Here is a 15852-nt window from a genome sequence, read left to right as displayed (position 1 = left end):
CTGCCCATCCTTGAGGATTTTCAGACGTTCAGTTTTTAATTGGCTACAAATGCCACACGTAGTTTGAAAGCTATGACTCTGGTAAACAAATCTGTGGAAACCACGTCAAGACACAACCACAACAGCAAGTACAATCAGTATATTTGTGATCATATTATCACAAATCAAACAATTATGTCAATTATTCTACTCACCTACAAGGCTGAATAATTAATTCAGTGGTCAACAAACTCCCACACAAATTGCATTGTTACATTAAAGGACCAGACGATCCTAATGCAGTCAAACATTTATTCCAAAACATGGTTTTATATCCAGACTGATGAATAAGCATTATAATTATTCCCAACTGTAATGTAATGTGACTCGTGTGGAATGGGTATAAAACATGTTTAAATCATTAAAAAAAAAATCAAAAGTCTTATTGTCCTCATTGTTTCCAAATAGCATTTCATGAGCCTTCTGTAAAATTATATTATTAATAATACACAATTTCATTACAAAATCTGAACCTGAATTAGCAAAGTTTTGATACTATAATCCCATTAGGTGTCCTACCTAATATCGTACAGTTCTATTCATTTGCAGGATTCTGTTAGAAAAAAAAGGTGAGCGTAAAATAATTTATTTCTGTGTTCAAAGCGCAATGCAGGTATACAGATTCTGACTGTTGGGCAAGACAAAAAAATACGGGATTTCAATTTACTTTTGGTTTGGTTTACTTTTCAGGTTTTTCTTTTTTCTTTTTTTTAAATCAGTTCTCAACTCATTTAATCCCAAGTTAAAAAGCACCATAGGTGTGGGGAACTGATCTTGCATTGCGCTCCATAGCATTATCAGGCACACAGTGAATCTCCAAGCCTTCATGTTCCTTGCACCTGTCAAATTTAGATGTTAGTAGAGCCATGAGCTAACAAGATGTGAATTTTTGTTCATTTCCAAAATCTGAAAAGTTATGAAGAACTGCAGAAAGCCCAAGGAAGGTACATTTTGACTTAAACCTGAAGGAAAAAGTCCTTGTACTGTAGTGCTGGAATACATTTTGCTATGCGGCCAATTCATAGTCGAACAGACGTTATTCAATTCAACATGGGAGCAGATTTATTTTTATCCTGGCTGATGGAACTCCACTTTCATAATATGTAGCTGATGCTGCAGAACATGAGTTCTATAGGTGTGTCACACTTTTAAACCTGGTTGTTTGAATTATTCATCTGACATTTTATTGTGCAGTGCTCCAAAGTGTTTTAACTCTTCTTAACAAATATATTTGTGCATAGAGAAGAAATTGTTTTCATGCATGTCACTATCATCCTTCAAAGCACTGTGGTCCACATGCCAACAGTGGAATATAATCAAATCCCACCGGGGCTGTGCTGTGAATACAGACATCCATCAAATGGCGTTCATTTTTTATGCATGTTGTAAGGGTGTTTGAGAAGCTTTCCCTCGATTCCTTTGTACTGTGAGCAAAAAAATAAAAAACCCAACCCCAGCTGTGATGGAAGTGTTGGTGAAAGAAACTGTCAGTGGAGAATGACTCAGAAAATAAGTTAGCATTACAAGCCTAAGAGGGACTGATTACCACCTTTGAGGATAAATAACAGTTATTCTTTTCAGGTAAATCGTCTCCTTAAAATGAGCTGGATGGACTGGACAGCTAAGAGGCTTACATGATGTTAATTAAACAGAGCAAAAAAGAAATTGCTAAATTACTCAAACATGTTCACATTAACATTGCTATTTCAGCTGCAAGCCACACATCCATTATACTCTCCAAGCATTTGAATTATGGATAGTCAGGAAATTAGTACATTTATATTGGGCACAGAGGGGATGAAATGCTTCTGTGCTTCTGGATTACATTTGGGTCTCAGTAGAATATTATAAATATCAACAGTATTACTGCAGAAGTAACAAAACACTTGTGCTTGGGAACCTTGTGCTGACCATTTTCTCACAGACAGCCAAGTTGCCACCACCTGCAGATGTCTCTGGTGTGTTTTAACTTGAGATTCATTGCATGTTCCCCCACTGACGACTGCCTCACATTGGCAAATCATCCCAAAATTCACACTTGGCCTTCACTGTAATCTGGCTTGACCTTCTGATTCCTTCTTTTGTTTGACTGTCACTATGCAACATGATGCATGTTTAGCATTTGACGTAGTCATCTGCAGCAAAGTATTAATACTGCAATGTATTCCAATAAATTCTCTTGTGATACCTGGCAGATAGTAGCTATATTTATTGAAAATATATGATATTACTTTTTTCTTTCTTTTTTTAAGCTTGGAGTCTGCAACATTTTCCTTTAGAAAAGACTTAAAAAATGAATCAGGCACAGTCATTACTTATGGGTCTCTGGACATGTGGTGGGGACTGTCTACAGAGCTGCGACCCTCTGCCTGTATTTTAATGTTTTTATTTTGCCAGCACATTTCTGGGACTTTTCTGCTTTCAACTGGACAATAGGGGACATACATCAGTGGATTGCTTGTGCTAGCTGGTGGTTAGCTTGTCATATCCAGTGTTTTGCTTATTCTAGCCGGAGTTTAGCTTGTGTTTACCTGTGGTTAGCTTGTAACAAGCAGTTAGCTTGTGCTAGTTGGTGAATAGCATGTGTCATGATGTCAGGGGTGGAGCGTATACTTCTGGTGCCACTAAGTCCAGGATGAGGGCACCACTTTTAATGAATGTTGTGCTTACAAAGAGCAACCAACTGTGCTACTGTAGTACTCTGCCTTTAAGGTTGTTTCTTTTTAAATTACATGCATTGTTATATGCTATGCCTGAACTGACTTGGAATATGTTATTGTAGAATCACTTTATTGTGATTCTGTTACTATCACAGGAAAACTATTATTAGCTACTCTTCTCACTCCCACTTCCCTGCATGATTTTACATCACATCATGTTTGCAGCCACACATAGTCCAGTACGCAACCTGAATCCTCCCCGGTCCTTAGAATGGACCTAACACTGAAGCAGGAGACCTCTTGCATCCAGCAAGTAAATGTCACCATGTGAACTAGTAAAAAGCACCTCACCACCCTGAAACGGTGACGGGTGATAAATTAGTCCCAATGGGATCCATTACTACCTTAAGCCTCTATTCAACACCAACTGCTTCCCCATCGCCTCTCAAAGAATGAGGGTTTTGTAAAAGGCCGCTAGTTGCCTCACTACCAGTTCATCATGTTAAGTGTGTTTCCACGTTACTCACCAGCAGTTTTTTCACAAGCAATTGAAAAGGCTTGTAAGAGGATTTTTGGAAATGCGATTTGTTGACTCACTAAGGGTTTACTTGAAATCCTTAAATCCTTATGATGCAACAGTATACTTTAATTTTTCGCGCATCCATGCATTTTATGTCAGCATAGTAGCAAAAAAGATTCAACCAGATCTCAGGAGAGGAGCCAAACACGATGAGCATGAATACTAAACCTGTCGAGCATGAGGATTACAGTAATATTCTCTTGTGAGCATAAAATAACACACATCCTCCAAAATGAAAAATTTTATTTCATAACTACAATTTTGTCATTGCAACCTTCACAGCACAACATCCTAAAATGTAGGCTGTATTCTAATGAAACAGAAAAATGTTTTTAAAAAGATGTTGAGACACGGACACCAATGATTACAACGCCGCTTGGCACTTGAAAACGACCCCCCACATCTACAGAAACCAAACAAAGGAAAGATGTGGGTCACGGTGGGCTGCTGAGGGTGAGCTGGCAAACCTAGTTTTGGTTTCTGTGACACTGACATGGAATGACGGGGCTTCTTTCCACTGCTAAGACTCCCTTCTTGTCTCAACCAATAAAGATCCATTTCTCCATGATGTGTTTGAACCATGTGACGAGATGCAGAAGATGTCTGTTTTAGACTGGACAGGAAGGGATCAGGTTGAAAAGACTTTTTAAAATATCAACAGGTAGACATGATTCCTCCCTCCTTCCTTTGAATTTTGTCCAATGCTCATACTTAAGCTTAGAGGGACAGTCCACAAAATTCGAAATAAATATATGTCCTCATTCACTTGGAGTGGTATCTCAACATGTTATGTTGAGTTTTCTCATATTTTGCTGTCTTTCATAATCATAACTAATGTGCTACTTACTCATAAAACTGGACACAATTCCATGTCCCACAATGTATTTCAGCTCTACGGACTGTACAGTAGCCCAGTTTGAGGCAGATCAGCCTGTTCTCCCCACAGGAATGAGCACATGACATAAATAAAAATGTTGAAAATAACCTCTATGCAAACATTATGACTAATGTCATCTACTCTGTCATTGGACAGCTGTATTTGGCAATTACTAGCACACCCATTTACAATTTTGAAACATACTAATCAATTTTTTGGCAGCCAGAACGAAACACAATGTTGCTGCCTTATATGGTTACAACTGTGAATATGTCATATAGGAGACATTACATCTACATATAACATGGAAAAATACCACCAAGCAATCACATCACAGGGACAATGTCCTCACCATTCCCGCAGAGGGTAACCTCATTAACCTGTATGGATCACGTGGGAGTCTCTCAAGGTTTTTACCCTCAGACAAAACCACTTGTCTTTCCTGATGTGCACCTCCTCGAATGTTAACCATGTTCTTCTGAGGAAATTATTTCTATTTGCCAGTTAAGGGAAGCATACAGTGAGACAAATCACAGTCCCAGTTCTACAGATTGTGTCTCCACTGTGTTTCTTCAACTGGCAAATTTATGTATAAAGACACAGCTGCAGCTGAAAGGACAATAATATTGATTTACATACCATGATATATCCTACCCATTTCTTTAATTGCAGTCAAGGTTATTTATTATAGTAAGATCTACTTGTTTGTTGATGATGGAAAGCTGATATGGTAAAGTCTGGTAATTGACACATTCACTGTCTGTTTTTTGCCAGCTCTCCTTCCAGGCTTGGGCTGCAGCAACTGCTATGCCTGTCTTATGAATTTAAATTCCTATTATACTTCCTACTCATATGTGTGAAGGATTATTTGTTCCTTTTGAATGAAATATATTGGTCATAGAGTGCCAACACCGCTCCTTTTCCCTACTCCCTTCACATGAATATGCTCACAACCAAGTCAAAAATTCTGGGTTAATTATGCCTGGTGATACCCACTGTCTTGTTACCACTTATCCTGATTGCGACTGTCAGGGTTTCAAAAACTGGGTGATTTGAAGATAGTCTAGATATATAGAACTAGTTTCTTAGTGCAGACCCATAAAGAAAAAAATCTGTCATTTGGAATTTCTGACAGACCACAAATGTAAAACAATATTGATTTATTTGTTTTATCTTTTTCCTCCTCCCTCTGTGAAGGGAAACACCTAATTATGAAGCTGCTAATTTAATTTTTGGAAATTGCTCACCAGCTAAATTTGCCTTCATACTGCTAGATGCAGAGTAGGTCATGGTTCCTCTAGAGCTGTTGGAGTGAAATAAACTGATGAGCTGAAAGATGCAAAAATAGAGACTCTGTGTTGGCAATAATTCCCAGTGGTGTCATGCCCACTTGAGTTAACGTCTTGGTCGAATGTTAATGTACAAACACTGACTTTTGCAGCTTTTAATACAATCCAGGTTTTTTAACTACACAAGCAAGATTCAGTTAATCTCTCACCCTCACTCAAATGGAATTAAACTAAAATTGTCTGCAGAGCTAAACACTAATTTACAGAGGACGGGATTTTTTTTTAATGTACTTGAACTCTTTGAGATTATTCCACCTTTTGTTTTCTTACTGGAAAATACACTGACTTGCTTATTAGGCTTTTATGAAGCAACATCCAGCAGGATATATGTGATTAGGTTTGATTTGTCAAATATCAAAGTTGCGATAATTTCACACTTTTATTCTCTGAAGATGACAGGCTCCATAGCATGTGACAGAACTAACAAGGGTCACCATGATATCAGAATTCACTATGTGTATACATTATAATACGCGTCAATGCCTCTAGCACCTCATCAAATGTTCCTCTCAGTCCGATTTAAAACACTGCCCACGTTTCCATGAGCTCTGTGAATGAGCGCTAACAATTTCCTGTGGTAAAATTTCCATATGACCACCTAATATAAACAACAGACACCTCTTGGAGTCGGGACATAATTGAATTTCTGCCAACAAAGGGAGCATTTTCTGCTGTTGATGAAAGACCAGCACCTACACATAACTACTTCACATCAAATGAATTCTGTCAGTAGAAACTGTGACAAGACAGTGGAAAAAAACAAAAACAAAACAAAGACTATACAATTTGCAAAAGGTCATTTTTCTTGCTATGCCATCTGAGCAGAGTCTGTGAGGGTCTGTCCCACTGTCCTGCTTCCATTCTTGAGAATTCCCTCAGTGGTAACATGACCCAAGTCCATCATTGGTGTTTTTGTGCCACCAATAATAGAATCCTCCACCTGAGGCTCTAGGAAAGCTACCCTCTTTCCATTTGACCGCCGCTGTCCTGACTCTACATCCCTGGGGTCAGAACAGAGGATGATTGCTCGTCCACCACACCCAGTTGCTGCCCCACCCCTGCCTTCTCTGCATCGACAGGGAGTGAGGTAGAGGTAAAGCAGCACCAGTATGATGCTGACCACACAGGAAGCCAAGGTGGTGAATGCAGTGTTGAAATGCTCTGTTCCACTGCGGTGTGCCATGCCACTGGCAGAAGCAGCACTCAAATTTCCCACAACCACATTGACCTCCAGAGGCTCATGGGGGTCATAGTCGCGCCCCCGAGCAGCCACACACACATATGTGCCAGAATCCTCCATCAGTGCTCCTCTAATCTCCAGTGTGCCATTCGGGAGGACTAAAAGGTGGGAATTTGGATAATTTGCTGATGAGTTCAGCACTGTCATAGGGGTTACCCAGAACACTGCTAGCCCCTTCTGGGCAGCAAACCCTGGACATGGTACCCATAGCCATTTGCCTGGTTCTACTTTGTAAGTCTGAGCATCAAGGGATATGTCTGATCCTCCTTCTTGGCTACAGTTCAGCTTTGGTCCTGTATCATCTTTACATGAGTATTCACCTTTGAAGTCCACCAGGGGGCGATACTGTTTCCACATCCAGTACTCCAGCAAGGCTTGCAAAGCACAGTCACAAACCAAAGGGTTTTCCTGCAAATAAATTCCACCTTGTTGAGAAAGTGACAGCAAGCTCTGGATGGGCACCTCAGAGAGCCTGTTGCATGACACATCAAGAAAGGTCAGGTTAATAGGCCCTCCTGGAGTCATGTAAAGATCCAAGGGCAGGGCTGTCAGTCTGTTCCCAGAAAGGTAGAGTTTCAACAGATTTTGAAGACCACTGAAGGCCCCATGATTGATCTGGACAATCTGGTTGCCAAACAGCAGTAGCTCCTTCAGCTCCTTCAGCCAAGTAAATATTGAAGAGTTCAGCACAGTCAGTCGGTTGGATGACAAGTCAAGGTGCAGGAGATGTGGTGTCACAATGAAAGTGTTCGGCTCAATTTGGCTGATGCAATTACGACCAAGAACCAGTGCAGCCAGGCGGTCAAACGGCTTGGATATCCAATCAGCAGGCAACACAGTGAGGGTATTGTGGCTCAGGTCCAAGCGTGTGGCATAACTAGGGAGGTCAGAGGGCAGCGTGGACAGATTGCGGCCGCTGCAGGAAATGATATCACTGGCACAAAGACAGTATGGTGGGCAAGTAGCCACAGAGAGAGGGAAGACAAGACACAGGGAGAGCAGCAAGGCTGCAAGAGCAGCACGGCTGCCTCTAACATCGGTCTTGCCTAAGAGCAGTGACGCAGTGGGACACATCCTGGTTTTTCCCTCAGGATGGGCTCTCAGGTTACTGTCTCAGCGGGCATGCACATGTCAGGTTTACAAGCATCGGATACTGGACTGCTTTTATGAGCTGAAGAGAGAGAGAGAAAACAAGGAAATGAATCATATGATTTTTCTGTAACACTTAACAATTAGGGTACATAAATCACTGTTAGCCAATGTTTCCTTTTATTCAAGAGTGCTGTATAAGCATTACTTAAACACGTATTTATTCATTCATTTTTACCCTTACTGTAAAATGTATGCACACGTATCCCTTAAGCAGCACTTCACCCAGGCCCCTCCACACCTTCCCCTGGTTTTTCAGTTACACATCATGTTTGTAATCTGAAGGAATAGTCATAATTAACTATTAATTAAGAGTTAACAAAGTTTTAACTAATGTCTAATAATGGGTCCTTACTGTAAAATGTTTTTTTGTTTTTTTTTTACTCTACAGCATTTTGCTACAGGCATCATTTTCACATTAAAATGGTTGCTACCTATAAATATAGATATTGGTAATACATGTTCCTCAGGTTATGCCATCAATATTACTTTTTTCACTTATACTGTTTTCACACATTTTAGAGTTTACATTTTCTTTTCAATTTTTTTGCCTTCTACAGCATGCATCAATCTCTCTTGGATTTTTCTGAATTATTATCTATCTAGTGAGTGTGTGCGCAATCAAATTAGAAGGCTATTTTGTATTTATTTAAATATTCAGTACAAGAATACACCGGTAAGAGCATCAAAAATAATCTGTTTAATCTAAAAATCAACATTTATAGAGTAATCAAAATACATTGTTCCATTTATTTTAGAATCCATATAATATGAGCTTGTTTACTGCTCACAGAAGCCAAGCATCTATTAAGTAGAAACTATATAAACACAATTGTGAAGAGTAAACTCTCCTCTGTGTAATCAGTGAGATAACCCTTCCATTTAGGCTCACTGAGAAGGTACAAATCAGGATTTTACGACTTTTGTGAAAAATCAAATAGAAGCAGAACATCCCCAGCCAGCAGCTCACCTTGACGCCCACACCGCTGCCGCCAGCTCAAAGCAGCCTCTTGTCTGTGTTCGTCTACACATCCAGACGCACTCTTCTTCGGACGCGATGCATCCCGTCTGAGAAGATGAAAAATCCTAAAGCATAACTTAGATCTTTGCTCACAGTAACAGCGCCTCGTTTTCTGACAGCAGTCCGCAGAGTGTGTGAGGAAGAAACCGGGAAGCGACACTGTTCACCTGCAGGTCGGGTTGCATGTCGCTGAGGGAGGGAGGGAGGGAGGGGGTCGCAACAGCCAGCAGCGCACCAATGACAGGAGAGTGCATTCTGCTGGAAGGAGTGGAGGGGAGGGATGTGAGAAAGAAGAGAGGCAGAGGAAGTGTTCATCACACCCATTTCACTGATAATTAGAAGCACTCTTTTTCAATCTTTGCTACAGTCAAATACTTATGGTGGAATTATTGTCATCAGTAAATGAAAAATAGTGTAAAAAATGTCTGAAAATGATTATGGTAGATGGTGTTTCATATTAAAAGTTGGCAGACAGTTTGATGTGAAACAACTGATGTGTAAAATAAACTTTAAAAAATAAACTAAAGAAAGAAAGAAAGACAGCACCTGCAAAAAATGTGTGCATGAAACAACTAGCTGACTGGTTTAAGCTGCACGATTCCCTGTCCAGTACTGCTTTTTGTTTAGGCCTCAGAGATGCTATGTTGTCTTAGCTTGCCGGTCGCCTGGTTTAAGAAATTATGATGAGTAAAAAGCTCCAACATAAGTAAAGGCACTGTGAAGACAAAAGCATTATTAATGCTGACGCTCTCCAGTCAAGCTTTTGCTTTAATATAAGGCTTCATCACCGTTCTACTGAAGACAAAACATTACTTCTCATTCATAAAAGTTGAAGTAAGTTATTTACACTTTGTTAAGATAAGCGATGAATAGCTCTACGTTTAGACAACCATTACTGATAGAGTGATTGGTCAGTAACATGTGTCTCACATTCCCTCTACTCTGCAGTAAGCAGAAAATGCATCTTTGAAACACTTTCTCCTGAAATTGGGAACGGGATTCCATAAAATTTCTTTTCAGCTCACTGCAGAGTGAAGGACCCACATTACTGACAAAAGATTATATCAGTCGTGGCTTTCAGAATGTAGAGCAATTTAACACTTGTTCAAACCACATTTTTTTAATCAATAACAGGTACCTTTAATTCACATGTGAGGACACTCAATTGGTGTCAGGAAGACAACACATTGTGGGGCAATGTGGTCTGATGAGATTTATCCTGGATAATCGGTGTTCTGCAACATCACCAGTGTTTCCCACTCACATAATCTGCATGATTTACATTGATACAAGATCATCTATTGACATTGATTTGGAATACTCATTTCTACACACTCATTTTTGTATCATCTACTCCTCTGGTAAGTTTTTTTCCTGCACTACATTTATTAGTAAATTTAACTGTGGTTCAACTTGAATTTGCTCAAACCCCAAACCTAGTTTCTCTGTGTTAGCCGCCATTGTTAAAAGTACACAAAGAAAGTTAAACACCCACTTGCATTCTGGTGAGGCATAGCATCACGACCCAGCCAGATCACCTAAGAAATATAAATGCTTGTCTGTGCTTGCAAACAGCACAGGATTATAAACTATGGTGTAATCCAAGCCTATGCAAATGGCAACCTATGTGCCACATACGGCCCAGAATCAACCTCAGAGTGGCCCAACCCATGGTCCAAAAACCAAGAAAACCAAAGAAAACTATTATGCAAGCCTTCAGAATTTCTGACAGCAGTACAGACCAAAAAATTTAACCCTCTGCATAGCCTAGCAATGTTCAACCTACAGCACAATGTTATGTCTCTCTTGAAGTGGTGGTCATCTACGAATGGTGACATGTTTGACTCAACCCAGAAATGCAGAAAAATCGACAATTTAAACTGTCAGTTTAGACTGACAAATACTTGTTTATTTTACCACCAAACCCAAACGCCAAACCAGTGTGTTTAATTTGCAGTTAGTGCATTATGGTATTTAAAGATTATAATATACAGGAACACCACATTGAGAAATACCACACTTTGTGCACAAACTTTACTCAGGGATCTCAGGAGAGTGCTGCAAAAGTACAGTTTCATTTCATCTCACAAACAGAGCTGCACTACTATGGTGCATTCATGCACAGCCTAAGAGAGAGCCCCAGCACTTTGTGTTTTGTGGATATTGGCTAAGAACACAAGGCCATTTACAGACTTTGGAACTGCGAGGGATTGCATGCTGGCCATTGTGTGTGGGGGTTATAAATCACAAAAAAAAAAAAAAGAGTGTGACCTCAGTTATTAAAAACTTGCACCTCTGACACGAAAACACTGTTGAATTTCTTGTGACAGATGTGCTTGAAATGTGGTGGATCTAAAGAAAGCTGATGTCATGTCTATGGAGATTAAAAAAAAATCTATAAACTCTAATATCAAATTCAGGGTATATTAACCTGGGAATAAAGACATGCTATTATTAGTAAAATATTTAGATATCAGTGGAAAGCCGTATCACCCTTGCAGAGATGGTCAATGTAATGACCAACAGAGCCGTGTCATTCCCATGCCTGACTTTAGGATATGATCACATTATGTGGGTAATGTTGGCATTGCAAGTAGGATTTGGTTCATTAGAGATAACAACATTGTAATTAAACATCTGTGACCTTGGAGCCATCTTTGCATTTTCTCCTAGAGCCATGGCTTTATCACTGCATATGCAAGGATGTGGAGTGCTTGAGCAAAATTGAACTTATACAAACTCTGTCTGCCTTTTTTTAAACAGTTAAGAAGAGAAGCATTTTTGGATTTGCTTGTAGTGGCAGAATAGTTCAAATGCTGTTAAGCTGTGCGATGGGTTTACATAATCCCCCTCTTTTTTGACATACTGTTGATCCATGTAAAAAGGGATGCAAAAAAATGTTTTTTTTTCACATCTGGTGGTCACATTTGATCTTGAACCCCATTACAGTCACATGAGAATGTATTTTTCCAAAAGCTACTCATCTGTCATTAAAACTGTGAATGCATGCATGTGTGCTTGCTTGCGTGCGCGCGTGCCTGTGAGGGATAATGTAATTGTTCATTCATGCCTTGTTCTTTATGGATTCTGTGAAGACACCTTGAAACATCAGCCTCTTTATAGCCATAAAATGACTGCATTGATAAAATGCTTCAGAAGCCTTGTTTTAATTAAAGACCCACCTTCCAAAAAGACAATCATTGAAACATTGTTTTTCTTTAACAACTTTTATTCAGCATTTTAACAATTGTATATCAAAAACTGATGAGCCAAAATGCCAAGAAATGTATTTATTCTGCTTGCAAGTTTTCTTCTGGGTATTAAGAGACACAAGAACTCAATGAATATCTTATAGAAGATCAGACACAGGTGTGTCTTATGATAGATGAGGGGTAGTGTCTATGAATATATTCACATTGTGACTACATTCAAACTCCTAACATATTCCCATTACGGTCCATATTTATATGCACAGTAGCTGTGGGAAAATTCCCTGTTCTTCGTTGATGGGAAATGGCAAGCGCAACGAACCCCACCTCCACCCCTGGTTTGTTGGTAGGTAAAAGTAAACTGATGATTGTCCACACTGCCAATCCTTCACAAACATAGAGGAAGCAGGTTATGAACCGTGAAGGTTGAAGGTATCCTGTCATGATCTATACTGTTAGCACAACATGTATAAATGTATTTAAAACGTATTTACAAAATTAATCTATTATAAGTTGAATAAATGTAAATTATACAGGCTGGTCTCTAATGAGCTACAAAATAATATGATACAAAAGGCTGTTATTTTTTAAGTAGAACAGGTACAGTGTCTCATCAGTGTAGGAGAGGGGTCGCTGTGGGTGATATCATCATAGGAATATTTAAAAATAGGCGTCAGGTTGCCTTATTCAAAGAAAGGTTTTATTCATTTTCAATGTCATTGAATAAATCCTACAATCTGAAATGTTATTTTATTATAGCGTCAACATAAGTACAATGCGAAACCTGTATTCATTACAGTGCCTTTTGACATGCACATCATATTCCAATTAAGGTCCATATTCTGGTTAAGATAATACAAATATTACGGTTTTTAAATCCATGCCACAGCTTTGATAATATTTCCATTTACATGTTGGTTTGGTATATTCTGAATAAACTATTCTTTGAGCATGGGAAATGGTATATGCAATTAGGCTGCTCCACTGGATTCATCACTAGGCCGTGGGCGGCATGGCTCAGGGGTAGAGGGGCCGTCTGGCAACCAAAGGGTCGCTGCTTCGATCCTCGACCCTGGTGACCATGTTGAAGTGTCCTTGAGCAAGATGCAACTGAACTTATACGGTAATTGCTCCTGATGAGTAGGTTGGTGCCTTGCATGGCAGTCTCCACCATCAGTGTGTGAATGGGTGAATGAGATGACAATGTAAAGCACTTTGAGTGCCACTAAGGTAGAAAAGCGCAATATAAAATTGAGTCCATTTACCATTTAGGTGTTAGACGTAAATTATATTTAACTCATTTGTAAACAAAAATACAAAGGCATCACACCAAAGTCTCAAAGGCATTGAGCAAATGTGACGGATTTACATAAAAACTACTTAACAGATGAAGAATTGCACACAATAACCTCCCAGGTCACCATGGCCAAAATGTAAATATACTGCTTTAAACAGTGGCAGGAACACAATTCCAATCTCCAAAGGTTTGAAAATGTTTGCTCGGGTTTCTTAAGAACATATTTACCTGACCCAATATTCTAGTTAGTACAGACATATGCTGGGTACCTTATTCATGTTTTTCAAAACCATGTGATCTTAATCAGGTTAACATGACTCAAAGAAAATTGGAATATTGTCATATTCCAATTAATACAGGAATATGGTGTGTGAGAAAATATGGACATTGGCAATGAAGGTGAGTCCTTGGGTTACAACTAATTGTTTCAATATTAAATTAAGGTTTTACTTTAAATCACTCCTCCTCACCTTATTGTGGTGGAGGAGTTTGAGAGCCCTAAGGACCCTAGGAGCTATGCAGTCAGGGGCAAAAGGGTCAACCTATACAGACTGGTCCTAGGCAAAGAGCCAGACAAAGAATGGTTCAAAAAGACCCTTCATGGGAAGAAAACCAAGAGATTGTGTACCCAGCACAGAAGGTTAACTGGGCCCCACCCTGGAGCCAGGCCTTGGGTAGGGGCCCGTGGGGGAGCGCCTGGTGGCGGGGCCTTCACCTGTGGGGTCCGGCAAGGTCAAGCCCGAGAAGGTTACATGGACTTCTCCCCCCCATGGGCCCACCACATACAGGAGGAACAGGAAGGGCCCAGTGCTTTGTGGATCAGGCAGCAGACCAAGGCGGGGGCCTTGGTGGTCTGATCCCCAGACTTGGAAGCTGGCTTTTGTAACATGGAATGTCACCTCTCTGGCGGAGAAGGAGTGGGTGGAAGAGGTTGAGCATTACCGGCTAGATATAGTCGGCCTCACCTCAACATATAGCTCCAGTTCTGGAACCCAAGTCCTTGAGAGGGGATGGACTCTCTCCTTTGCTGGAGTTGCTCCAGTTTAGAGGCGGAGGGCGGGGCGGGGTTTTTTATAGTCCCCAGACTCTCTGCCTGTACGTTGGGGTTTACCCCAGTGGACGAAAAGGTTGCTTACCTGAGCCGTCGGGTCAAGAAACAGGTCTGACTGTTGTCTGCACTTAAGCGTGGAAAAGCAGTTTAGAGCATCCACCTTTTTTTGAGAAGGGGAAGGGTGCTGGATGGCGCCCTGACTGGGGACTCCATTGTCCTACTGGGGGACTTCAACGCTCACGCAAGCAACGACAGCATGACCTGGAGGGGATTGGGAGGAACGCCAGGCTCTGAAAAGGTTCTGGTAAACCATCCGTTGCTTCAGGCGGGGTAGGCGGCAACTTACCCACACTGTTTACAGTGGGGACAGGAGGCTGCTGATGTCAACAGGAGAGATAACTGGGCGGTGGAAGGAATACTTTGAAGAACTCCTCAATCCCACCAACATGTATTCCATGGAAGAAACAGAGTTGGGGGAGGACTTGGGCTGAAGTCGCTGAGGCAATGAAACAATTCCATGGTGACAGAGCTCCAGGGATGGATGAGATCTGCCCTGGGTATCTCAAGGCTCTGGATGTTGTAGGACTGTCTGGGTTGACACATCTCTGCAATACTGCATGGACATCAGGGGCAGTGTTTTTGGAGTGGCAGACCAGGGTGGTGGTCCCCATCTTTAAGAAGGTGGACCAGAGGGTGTGTTCCAATTATTGAGGGATCACACTCCTCAGCCTCCCTGGAAAGGTCTTCTCCAGAGTACTGGAGAGGAAGGTCAGGGAGAAAGTCAAACCTCAGATCAAGGAGGAGCAATGTGGTTTTTGTCCCTGCCGTGGAACCATGTAGTGGTGGTGGAAGGGGCATGAGACTTTGCCCAACCAGTCCAATTGTGTTTCTGTTTGAGCAAAATTGCCCAGCCCTAATTCAGACATGAATAAAAATATCAATGACTGGTGAAGTGGAACAGATTGTTTCTGGACTTTGATTGCACTTTCTCTCATTTGTGGCACGCCATATTTGTACTTCAACACATTTCAGTGGCAAAATTTTATATTTTCCATTATTTTACAGTAGAAATTATAGATCAGTTTTCAGATTTACATTTTAACTTTGAAAAAAGTGAAAACAAATCATCAAATATGATATCTCATCCATCACTAAATAGCTCATGAATGTCAACTTAACCCAGCATTTCTAGTTCAAGCTTCATGTTTTTCACTTTGAGTTGCACTTGATGTTTAACAACCAGTCAAACCCTAAATTGTGTATTTAGACAGTTTTCATGTGCATCCAAAGTGGGATCTTATTTGTTTGAAGTAAAAGCCACTATGTATTGAGTCAAACAAACTGATGTTCATCTATCGTCCATCGTCGTCTTCCGCTTAT

The 15852-nt window shown here is 40.5% G+C and overlaps 1 protein-coding gene across 1 annotated transcript; it reads right to left on the bottom strand.

The window, feature by feature from the left end:
* Positions 1-2230: 2230 nt before the first annotated feature.
* Positions 2231-9060, bottom strand: LOC147262266 (amphoterin-induced protein 2-like). The gene is made up of 2 exons (XM_086200993.1): positions 8865-9060; positions 2231-7916 (listed from the first exon to the last, which is right to left on the bottom strand). The coding sequence occupies exon 2, from the start codon at positions 7817-7819 to the stop codon at positions 6314-6316; it is 1506 nt and encodes a 501-aa protein (XP_086057119.1). The 5' UTR covers positions 7820-7916; positions 8865-9060; the 3' UTR covers positions 2231-6313.
* Positions 9061-15852: the final 6792 nt, after the last annotated feature.

Source organism: Aulostomus chinensis, chromosome 4 (genome assembly GCF_037954235.1).
Source record: "Aulostomus chinensis isolate RoL2024-O1b breed Wild chromosome 4, RoL_Achi_v1.0, whole genome shotgun sequence".
NCBI lineage: Eukaryota > Metazoa > Chordata > Actinopteri > Syngnathiformes > Aulostomidae > Aulostomus > Aulostomus chinensis.
This window is presented reverse-complemented; position numbering and strand designations above follow the sequence as displayed.

Excerpts from the sequence above, each read along its gene's own strand:
- LOC147262266 (XM_086200993.1), bottom strand. The coding sequence starts at position 7,819 with ATGTGTCCCACTGCGTCACTGCTCTTAGGCAAGACCGATGTTAGAGGC.